General features: G+C 28.8%; 1 protein-coding gene across 2 annotated transcripts in view; it reads right to left on the minus strand.

Moving 5' to 3' along the window:
- Positions 1–2,114: 2,114 nt before the first annotated feature.
- The window catches only part of LOC130672512 (peptide-N(4)-(N-acetyl-beta-glucosaminyl)asparagine amidase), a 38,409-nt gene continuing 28,047 nt past the window's right edge, over positions 2,115–12,476 (minus strand). For both annotated transcript variants that reach the window (XM_057477154.1, XM_057477153.1), the window contains 3 exons: positions 8,630–9,165; positions 6,288–6,894; positions 2,115–3,130 (listed from right to left, as the gene is read on the minus strand). In XM_057477154.1, coding sequence (XP_057333137.1) covers positions 2,576–3,130; positions 6,288–6,894; positions 8,630–9,165 — 1,698 coding nt within the window. In that variant the 3' untranslated portion in view covers positions 2,115–2,575. The remainder of the gene's footprint in view (positions 3,131–6,287; positions 6,895–8,629; positions 9,166–12,476) is intronic.

The raw sequence follows: 12,476 nt of genomic DNA on the forward strand, positions 1-12,476 counted from the left end.
AACGCGCATGCGCAGTAATGACTTAATTGTAGAAAAATGGCAGCAGGAAAGATCATTCCTTACGGACTCATCTATAAGTTACTTTGTTTAAAAATAGGTTAAGTTTTTTTTCTAGTCCCAGTAAGAGAATAGACCTCGGAAAGTACCTCCACTACTGAACATTTGTGAACTGCGCATGCGCACAGAAAAGTAGGAGAATCTTTAGTACATAAAACACACAGAGTAGGAGTGAAAACCGACGACACCCGAAGTCTAACCTCTTGTTGGGATGACAGTAAATCAGCCTTTCAATACTAGATGTTGGTAAAATTTAATGTACTTATTACTGGCGGCCATTATTTTTTAAATTTTTAATAAAAAGAATAAACAAATTTACTTTTACACTGAGAAAAAAATACATATATTTCATAAAATTCATTACCGAGCGTCTTCTTAAGAAGGCAGGGGAAGAAACCAAGTCCTCTTTTGGCCAAGTGGTATGTCGACTTATACATGAAATTGGTACTATGGGAGAATCCTCACCAAGTTGGCACAAGAGAATCCGAATTCTAAGGATTCACTGGGTTCGGACTCGCAGTGACTGTTGGTTCGGCCTCAAAAGCAAAAGGATCTTTGATCCTAGGAAACGCCAATACTGAGCTTATGCTAAATATTTTTCTATGACAACATTATGGTAGAAAAGACAGCGCACTTTATTCTATATACACTATTATTAAATTTATTTACATTTTACAAAAAACAAACATATTACTAAAAAAAAAATAATGAAGAAGGTCCGCCATTGCCGCGTAGGTTAAAGCATTGAAAGGCTTTAACTGCAAAGAGAAAGGTCTAGTATTCGAGTCCAGGACTCGGTTCTAGACCAAAAACCCTTTTCCCAAAGTTCCCATAGAATTCACTCAAAAGGTTCAAAAAGCGTATAGGAAGCAATACAAGTTCATTGGTTTCTATGCGGTTTCTGACTCATTTCAGTGAATTCTATGGGAACTTTCGGACAGGGAAGGCTATTAGTTAATACAAAGTAAACAATAAAATACAAAGTTTTAAATCTGTACCTAGAAAAAATAATGTAATACTATAAAAAAATTTATTAACTGTTAGTAACGTCGAGGTTAATTAGAAAAATCATAAAATATCAATAATTTGTCATATATTAAAGTCGGATTCCATTAATGCGAAACTTCTCCCCAATCTTGACCCCCACTACGAGCTACGTTGTCTCCCACCCAATGCGATACATTGGTATGTCTGTATATATTTTGTAACGAATATATTAGGGTGGTCATTAAAAATTAAATTTTCTCAGACGCCCCATAAAAAGCTTCTTTTAAGTGAAAAAATACCTGGGTAATTTGGTTTTTCTTTTTAAGTAAAAAGTTCATTTTTCGATACAATCGCGGTTTTATTTAAATATCTCATTAAAAATGCAGATTAAAGGAAAAAATCATAGGAACAATTTTGTAGGAAATTAAATTCTTGACAAAAAAGGTCTTATTCATTTTTTTTATAAAATGTATATTTATGAAGATATTTTAAAAAAACTTTTTTTAGATCTGGTGAATTGAGCGTTTTAAGGATTACCAATTTTGAAAATAACATTTTTCTAAGTATATAGAAACTACAACAAGCATTAATGATTGATATGTTACGAGTTACGAAGTTGTCTATATTTGAAAAAAAAATGTCATTTTTAACAGTCGTAATCCGTAAAATGCTCAATTGATAAGATCGAAAAAAGTTTTTTTAAAATATCTTCATAAATACACATTTTATAAAAAAAATGAACATGACCTTTTTTGTCAAGAATTTAATTTTCTACAAAATTTTTCCTATGATTTTTTCCTTTAGTCTGCATATTTCATAAGATATTGAAAAAAAACATTTGTAATCCTTGAAATGCTTAATTCATCAGATCTAAAAAAAGTTTTTTTAAAATATCTTCATAAATACACATTTTATAAAAAAAATGAACATAACCTTTTTTGTCAAGAATTTAATTTCCTACAAAATTGTTCCTATGATTTTTTCCTTTAATCTGCATATTTAATGAGATATTTAAAAAAAACCGCGATTGTATCGAAAAGTGAACTTTGATCGACCTGCGGCACGTGTTCTTTTAACTAAAAAAAAAAAAAACAAAATTCCCCATTTAAATATAGTGGAAACCTAAACATGCAAACCTTCTCAATAAGACAATTTATAGATAAATTGAGAAAAACATAGACAGCCTGAACTGGGAATCGAACCCAGACCAATTCGGTATCGCGCCGAGTGCTCTACCAGTTGAGCTATCTGGCACTATACTATATTCTGTTCAATTTGATCTATAAATTTTTTCACTAAAAAGCTTTTTATGGGGCGTCTGAGAAAATTTGATTTTTAACGACCACCCTAATATATATATATATGAGAACATGCGCTGTAGTTCACTCTTTAAAGGGGTAGGGGCATTCGATAAGTCGGGATTTCCAGAAAATTTCCGCTCCGCAGACCAACTCGTCCGAGTTAATGGAATTCGACTATACCTCGTATTTTTTTTTATTTACCTAGAAAACTTTATAAAAATATTATAATTTTACGTCATCTGTTTGAATGTTATGCATATTTGCATAGAATAATTTTCCGTGTTATTTAAACTCTGTCGGAAAAGTTGCGCATGTTGCCATGAAACGTCACCGCTGCCTCCTAATAATTTCACAGTCACGTTTATTTTACGTGCTTTAAGTTGATTTGTTTTATAATATTTACAGTCATCTACGGACAACACGATAACGTTATCATTATTGATGCCCTCAATAGTCCACTGGATATTGGCGTTATCAAAGGTAGCGACAGTGGCACGTAACTCAAACAATTCTATATCAAGTTCATCCGGTAGCTCTATACTCCACGTAACTTTTCCAATTTCATTGCCGGGTGATCTTGCTAAATACACCATTTTCCAATCTTGTTCAGTGTTGCGAAATATACCTCCTTCATATTTATTTACACCCGCGCTCCAGCCTTCCTTTACATCGATTCTTTTATCCGATTCATCGTAAACTTCATAAGCATCTTTTAGTATTGAATAATTTAATTTAAATACGTTTAATCCTGGTGGAACTTTCCATAGATATGGCTCGTGTGTTTCCTAAAAAAAAAATATAAATAAATAAACTCATGATTAAATATTCAAAAACTAGATTTCTATGAGACAGAAAATATCCAAAGATAAAATAACTGTGGCATTAATGCACAGAAAAAAATAATTTCAGGAAAATAAAAACTTTTCATGGGGAAGAAAAAATTTTATTGATGCTAAATATTTTAAAATCATTGAAATAAAAAATATAAAACGGAAAAAAATCAAAAGATTGGAAATCTGTTTCGTAATTTCGACTTTTGATTACCGCCATTCTTTGAAAAAAAGTAATATTGAAATCTTGAGGTAATTATTTCCTCAATAAATTATCAGGTACATTATTGCCATGCCTGAAATACCCATTATTCTACTGCATTCATCGTACTCTTAATTTATTTATAAAGTTTTTCTATTTAAAATCCATGTAAATTTATCTCTTTTTTAAATTTTCTAATATAGTCGACCACCCGTCATGAGTTTGCCCTTGATCCTCTTCCCCCAATCAGCAGTTACTGAGTCCGAAAAAACTTTCCCTACTTAACCACTCCTTCAAGATTCGTACCAGAAATCCCGTTATAAGCCTTCGTAAAATTGTCTAAATTGTAAACTAACACAGGGTGGCCACAAAGAAATGATTTCAAAATTCCCTGATATTTCCCGGTTTTCCAGTAAAGATTTTCACATTTTTCCCTGATTTAGAAATTTTATTCGTATCATTTAGATTTTCAAAGGATTTATTATATTTTCATTTTTAATAATTAAATCATAAGAAAAACAAGAAAAAATGCCAATAAAATAAATTAATGTTGCCTACTTTTGATTATTCGATGTTAAAAATGTATAAGTTAAAATATTTAATAAGAAATTTTATGATTTAAATAAATTCAAAATACACTGGTTACAAAAATTGAGGGGTATTCAAAAAAATTCTAATTTTTTAGTAATTTTCAACAGTTTGTAACTCGAAGGAAAATGGTCGTCCAATAAAAACAAAAAGTCAAATTGTAGCTTCAAGTGTCTAGTTTTCTGATCTGGGTCTTTAAATTTTTTTATTATGCACAATTCCGGAGCAATCAAAAATCAATGATAATTATCGAAAAAAATTAATTGAAGCTCGAAGACCGTTTTTAAGACGAGCAAAAATTTGGTAAATTTATTTTTCGATAGTTTTCTTAGGATTACTCCGGAATCGCACATAATAAAAAAATTTAAAGACCAGATCAGAAAACTAGACACTTGAAGCTACAATTTGCCTTTTTTGTTTTTGTCGTATGACCATTTTCCTTCGAGTTACAATCTGTTGAAAATCACTTTAAAATTTTTTAAATTTTGAACTGTTACAATTTAATTCCTGGATAATTTTCGAAATTCCGACATTTCCATGATATTTCCCGGTTTCATTAAATTCCCTGATAATTCCCGATATTCCCGGTTCGTGGCCACCTTTTAACAATAAGAAAAAATCGACAGTGATGAAAATTTACAGTAGTGGAGACTGAAATTTCAGTAAAAATTTCTCCTACGTCCCCTAGATCAGGCTTACGACGGCGAGTCGACTACTGAAATTTTCCTGACTTAAAAAAAAAACGTGAATAATTATCATAATATTTTCAATCTGATTTTAATGGATTTCTAATAATTACACGGAGAAAAAAATATCGCCAGAATGGCTATCCAATGTATCCTCAAATGACGTATCGTCAAAATAACGATTCGTATACCTAATTTAGGAATACTCTCATATTAATTTAATAATCTATAGTATCGTTAAAGTAAAGATACGTATTTGGGTTAGGTTAAGTATTCGTTTATTTAATTTAAGGCCATTCTCAAGCAGTGCCCCCCACTTTTAAAAAATTTTCAATGACTTTCAACTGTCATGAGCGTATCAAATTTTTATCAATTAATTAAAAAAAAATTAAAGCATTAATTGAAAAAAGGACAACATAGTCGTAATTTCGTCGATATATAGATTTAAAAGAAAATTATTTACACTTGATATCAATTAGGAGTTAAACGAAATTTCTTAAATAAATTTCAGTAAAATTGTCATGTCAATTTTATAATTCGAATTTTTAAATTTTGTTGGCTAAAATTTATTCAATAAATTTCGTTTAACTCCCAATTGATATCAATTGTAAGTAATTTTTTTCAAATTCTATATCTCAACGAAATTACGACTACGTTGTCCTTTTTTCAATTAAGGTTTTAATGTTCTTTTAATTAATTAATAAAATTTAAATATGGTTATGACAGTTGAAAGTCATTATATATTTTTAAAAAGTGGGGGGTACTGTCTGAGAATGCCCTTAACAATACGACGAATAGCCTTTGTAACGATGTGTAGTTTCGTTGATATAAGTATCTGTATTGCCAGCGTGAGGATCCGTATAGCTAAATTGGATATACGTATCATCGTTTTCGGTTGCCGGATGCCTAAATACAGAGTTTGCGCAATAGTCATGTCAGCGATTCATAAAATGCCTAAAATAAGGATACGGATCGTCATTTTGACGATCCACTGTAAGGATACTCTGTATAGCTGAATTGGCTATACGGCGTATCGTTAAGTAAGATGACTATACAGCGTATAGCCAGAATAGCGATACGTATACTTAATCTGGCGATATTTTTCTTTCCGCACTGAGAAAAAAAAATACTATTTTCCAAACAAGAATTTCTTGGTTCAAGAAATCCGTTCAAAATATTTATTTTATTATTATTAATTATCAATTTCTTAAGAGAAGAGCATCAAATTTATTTTTGTTATTATATGAATTTGATATCATAATATGAGTAAACAAAAGAATAGCTTTACTTGAATTAAATAAAAATTATTTCCTTCAATTTTACGAATTCTTGAGACAAAATTATATATTCTTGAAAATTATCAAGAATATACGTTCTTGTATCAAGTAAATGTTCTTGATAAAAGTATTTTTTTTTCTCAGTGCGTGTAGTTAATTACCAAATATTATCATATTACCATATCAATATTAATCAATCACTTAACATGTGTACAAATTTATTTTAGCTTGTAAATATGATCTCAAATATTTTTACAACGGATGCTCAGTCTACCCACCAGTAATTTATAAATAGAATGATATTATTTATTAACAAATATTTGACATTAATTTACCAATAGATATAAAAGGTTAATTACCGATAATTCACCACGTGCTAAACGCCAAGCCGCATCACCGGATATTCTTCCGCCGTAATCATTATTGTCACTATTATCCGACAATTTGAATGCACCCGGCGGAGCCGGTAATAATTCAGCTAATTCCATTAATCGTCTCTTAATAACATACTTTTTTCTAGCATCGCTATATTCCGGGCCAGATAAATTGAACCTTTCTTCATTTAGCCGCACAATCAAAGACAAAAGATTGTTTTCACTGACGAGATTTCTCCGTTTAAAAATCTCCGGATCTCTGGTGTAGCGCCAAGTGACGTCTTGTACTTCATCTTTTGAATAAGCAATGACGTAGGTTAATTTTTTCTTCCAACCTCTTTCATAGAGTAAAGGGCGATCGATGACGTCTTCGCATGGGTCGACATGGATCCAACGGTTTTCAGCAACCGACCATACTTCTGACCACACATGGTCTGTCTGATCATAAACAATTCTTGTGTCATAACCAAAAGTACGTGAAATTAATGTGAAAGCATTTGCCCACTCTCCGCATCGCCCTTTTCGAGTAGTTAATAATATTTTAGGATCCGTATATCTTGGAAACTCTTCTTCAGATTCACAAGATTCGCATCTAAATAAATGGTAATTTATAGTTTAATAAATTACACTGTAAAAAATTTGCGGAGTGAATGCGGAGTGGATGATTTTTTATTTATTTAATTCCCTCGAAGTGAATTTCACTCCGATGGGAAGTTTCGGAAAATATTAATTATAAAAAAAATTACTAATACATAGTGAGCTTAGGTCTTTGATATTTAGACATTTATATTGAGCACGGAAATAATTACGAGCTCCCTTTCCATATATTAACGCGAAATGATTTTTAAAAATTATAACCAGCTGATAATAAAACTTTAACAAATATAATTCCACTGAGTTACAAACTGTCGAATGACTTACATCAACCATACCACGAGATAACATTTAATATTGCACCGAAATATAAAATATTCCCATAAAACTATGTCACTATAGCTATTCAATAATTTAATATTTTCACTATGTATTATATATATGAAATTATAATTTAGTGACAGGGTGGCCACGAACCGGGAATATCGGGAATTATCAAGAAATTTAATGCAACCGGGAAATATCATGGAAATGTCAGGGAATTTCGAAAGGTATCCGGGAATTAAATTGTAACAGTTCAAAATTAAAAAAATTTTAAATTATACACTAATTATAAAAATTAAGGGATATTGAAAAAGTTTCAAATTTTAAAGTGATTTTCAACAGGTTGTAACTTGAAGGAAAATGGTCATACGACAAAAACAAAAAAAGCAAATTGTAGCTTCAAGTGTCTAGTTTTCTGATCTGGTCTTTAAATTTTGTTATTATGTGCGGTTCCGGAGTAATCCTAAGAAAACTATCGAAAAAGAAATTTAACAAATTTTCGCTCGTCTTAAAAACGGTCTTCGAGCTTCAATTAATTTTTTTCGATAATTATGATTGATTTTTTATTGCTCCGGAACCGTGCATAATAAAAAAATTTAAAGACCCAGATTAGAAAACTAGACACTTAAAGCTACAGTTTGACTTTTTGTTTTTATTGTACGACCATTTTCCTTCGAGTTACAAACTGTTGAAAATTACTAAAAAATTTGAAATTTTTTGAATATCCCTTAATTTTTGTAACCAGTGTATTTTGAATTTATTTAAATCATAAAATTTCTTATTAAATATTTTAACTTATACATTTTTAACATCGAATAATCAAAAGTAGGCAATATTCATTTATTTTAATGGCATTTTTTCTTGTTTCTCGCATGATTTAATTATCGAATTTAATTATTAAAAATGAAAATATAATAAAAACTTTGAATTTCTAAATGATACAAATAGAATTTCTAAATCAGGGAAAAATGTGAAAAACTTTACTGGAAAACCGGGAAATATCAGGGAATTTTTAAATCATTTTTTTGTGGCCACCCTGAGTGAGTTACTAAAACATTTTATAAATTAAAAAGATAATATTTTAAGTTTAATTATTAATATCTGAATGAATTATTTATTTAAATAATTATGTTTACAATTAACAGCTGTTTCAATTAAATATAAATTTATTCAAGTATTAAAACTCCGGACCGAAGTGAATACGGATTTAAATAAAATCCGCGTCACTCCGAAATCACTCCGCCCATAAAAAAATCCCTATTTGCTCCGCATGCAGTGATTTTTTTTTACTCCGGAACTCCGAGTGAGGGAGTGAATTCGGGTTGGAATAAAATCCGCATTCACTCCGTAATTTTACAGTGTATCAAAGAAAAGCTTAATAAAAATTACTAAGTAGATTTAAAACTTACTTATGTACTTCAACTCTCGAAACTCGAGGATCGTTTCGAAATTCATTTCTATGGAAGCTACATATGTTTGAACAAAATCTACAGGTTGGACTATTCATCCAGCTGAAAAACTCATTTTTAAACCAATGCACTAGCTCGACTAGCACTAAATCTTCAATTGTCATTTTATGTTCTATTGAAAAATGACTTTCATTATTATTCGACTTTGAATTATTAAGTTTTAAATTTTTTTGTATAACTCTCATCTTCTTAATGGCTTCAAGTTGTAATCGATCGATTGGTACAAAATGCTTTGTATACTTCTGAAGCTCTTTGTTTTCATATCGCAGTACTTCCTGAAATGTACTGGCGATTGTTTCCAGAAAATTCTTTGATTGCTTTAAGTCCTTTGGCTTAGCACCAGTTGATTTAATTGCTGGAGTTGCGGCTACTTTTGTTTTAGACATTACTTTATTACGTAATTCGTTGAGTAACTTATGACCCTTTTGTAATTGCGATAATGATGAAGTTTTTGGCAAAGAAAAAAATTCTCCATCCTAAAAATATTATCGTTTATTAAATTATAGGTTTTTTTTTTTTGTTAATTTGTATAGATATTTTTTTATGAAAAATTAATAAAGTTAAGTAATTAAATTTTAGTAGAAGAAGTTTAAATTTTGTCCGATTAATCGCAAACTTCATAATCCACACGAAAATAGCAAAGTGGGGGTAAAACGGGGTACCCGGAATTTTATAAAAATATACATATACAATTTTCCGGAACCGGCGTTAAAATTTTTTCCAGTGTTAAAAAAAGTGTTATTATTTTTGAAGTATCAGAAGTCAAATCTTCGAAATGACTAACAATTAATTTCAAAATCACATGAGCTCGAGATCTCGATAAAACGCTGCGACTGCCGCATTTAACATACGGAAAAAACGGAATATTAAAAATTAATAAATAATAGTAAAAAGTGGAATCTATTATCAATAATTAGTACTATTATGTACTAAATGCAAAGTAGTTTACTAATTTTTGTAGATTCCTAAAAACTACTATCAATTATTTCAAAAAGTAACTAAATATTATTACTTTTAGGTATATAAATACGTGACTTATTAGTGAAAATTAATTAATTTATGGCATACATCTATTAAAAAGTAATGATTGGTCGAATTAAGAATTGCTATCTTCGATACTGATTTTTCCAACCGAAAAATTGCAAAAGTTACTAACTTTTATTTTATAAATTCGATATCACTGATCAATTATTAGCTTAAAATATCATTTATTCATCATTATAAATTAATTTACAATATACATAAATCGAATAAGTGGTAAATAATAAAATGAAAAATTAGTATACTAGATACTGATTTTTTGCTCATAAAAATACCGAAAACTTTTAACTCTTATTTTATAAATTCTATCTCATTGGCTAATAATTAATATAAAATGTTATTTATTCGTTGTTATAAATTAATTTATTATATTCATAAATCGAATAAGTGGTAAATTTTTAAAATTTTTCTATGTTTCTTTGAATAGTAGTAAATAACTGTAGATGCCAATTTATCGATTCTTTTTTATATTAATTTTAATATACGAAATTACAAATTTCGCTCTTCAATGTGTATCAAATTTTTATATAAATAATAGCCATTTTGTAATATATATTGATCCTGGTTTCATATTAGTATACAAATATACTAATTTTAAGTCAAAAATAAATACAAACTATTTTAATTTTGAGCATCATTTTTTCCGTGCAGCAAATCGGTTTATTTGTTCAAAACATTTTGATGCCGAAATATTTCAAAAATAAAAACATACTTTATTTTTTCAAAACAACTCATAATTTCATGTAACGAATGTTTCGGAAAGCTTAAAAAAATAAATGTACTAGAGTATTTTTGAGCTCGTAAGCGAAAAGTTTCGGGGCTGGCCCGCAGTGTCAACCGTTTCCCAGATTTTTTTTCACGAGCAAAATTTCGAGATGATACTAAAGTTATCCGACGTCTAATAATTTTTGAGTTTTTTTCCAAAGCTATCAATTATAAAAAAAAAATATTTAAAAAAATTGCACCTGTAGTTTTTTTTATTTTCTACATGTTCTACATTTATTCAAAAATAAATCCGAAAATTTTCAATTGTCTTCTAACTACAGGATAATAATTTCGAGTTCCTTCGTTTTGATGATTAAAATTTTTTTCGCTATGATCTACGTAGATCTTGATAATTAACAAATTAGATTTACGGAAAAAAGGTACAGGTAATTAATAATAATGAAAAAAAGTTAAATTACATAACGTCTGTAAAAACAGCACGAAAACTAAGAATCCCCTAGAGATTTTGTGGCATGTCTATAATTGGTGCACTTGCGTGACCATATAATACTTTATATTTATTAAAAAATTTTATTTATTAATGGAAAAAACGAGTTATTACTTTGGTAGAAGCATCAAATAAGATAACGCGTTGAAAAAAATTTATCTATTATAAATATTAAATATATTTTTAATAAAAGTAATGGTTTTAATATATATATAGATACAAATTCATCACAAATGTTGAAAAACTCAAAGCTTTCATTTTATCATCGTAAGAAAAGACTGTTGCCGACAAAACTTTTTGCCGTTACCTGCGGTACTTATATTTAAATTACTTCTATCGATTTATAGTTTAAATATTACATTTCACCATTATTGTGAGGTATATTTAGTTAGAAGTATTAATTACAATATTATTATTACTGTAAACTTGTTATTTTCAATTATGTTTCGGAAATCGGATTGAGTTCGTCTGTACTTTATAGGAAATCATTAACGATGTAAACAATTTTATTTTAATTGCTATGGATTATATTTCAGAAGTGTTGAATAAAAAAAAAAAAGCGTAAATATTAAAAAAGTAATGAATAAATATTACATTCCAAAATGTCATTAATTGAAGCTTTTATTTAATCGTTTATTTAATTATCACGTTTTTGGTGAATTTAAATAATTTCATATACATGCTATCAAAAATTAACGTCATGAATTCATCAATACTTGATAGCGAATTGGTATTAAATTATTAATTATTAATTAACATTTAAATAATTTACAAATTACAGCTCGTAGGAACTTAAATAAGGGCTCATTTCATTCATTATTTTTTTTTCTTTAAGTTTTATTCAGGTTTTTTTTATCCATGTGCTATAGTTTGTTAGATATTTGCGTTAAACCGGAATTTTGACCATTTTCCCGAGTCGAAAGATTAGACGTAAGTTAAACGTTGTTAACGTTTTAAACGCGAATTGAACGTTTTTAACGGTTTGAAAGTAAATTGAACGATTTTTTTGTATTTTGGTTTGTAAAAAATTGTTAATTTCATGCTCTCTAAACATGAATAAGTGAAAATAGAGAATATTCACAAATTCTGAGTGCCAACCAAACCGCTTTTTGAAATTAGTGGTTCGGTTTGCACTTGGAATTAGTGAATATTCTCTATTTTCACTAATTCACGTTTAGAGAGTGGGTTATCATTTTAGTTTAATGACAACATTAATTAATTTACTTCAATATTTGTAATCACAATTTTCATAACCTTGATATCATAATATGTAAAAAGATATAATAGTGTTAAAGATAGAAGTATGAAACTGAAAAAAATTTTTTTTCAAAATACGAATTTTTTATTTAAGAGCTAGAAAGGCGGACGATAAAATTTTAGGGAATTGACGTGATTATAATCCAGAAGTACAAAATCGATGAAAAAAATTTTTTGGTATGCTTATGTTTTCTTATTGTAAGTCTAAATAGGTTTTAGTTACGTTTTCGATTTATGATTATCCAATCTATGTTTTGAATAAGTTGAAAGCTGTCA

Source organism: Microplitis mediator, chromosome 7 (assembly GCF_029852145.1).
Source record: "Microplitis mediator isolate UGA2020A chromosome 7, iyMicMedi2.1, whole genome shotgun sequence".
In the NCBI taxonomy this organism is placed as follows: Eukaryota; Metazoa; Arthropoda; class Insecta; order Hymenoptera; family Braconidae; genus Microplitis; species Microplitis mediator.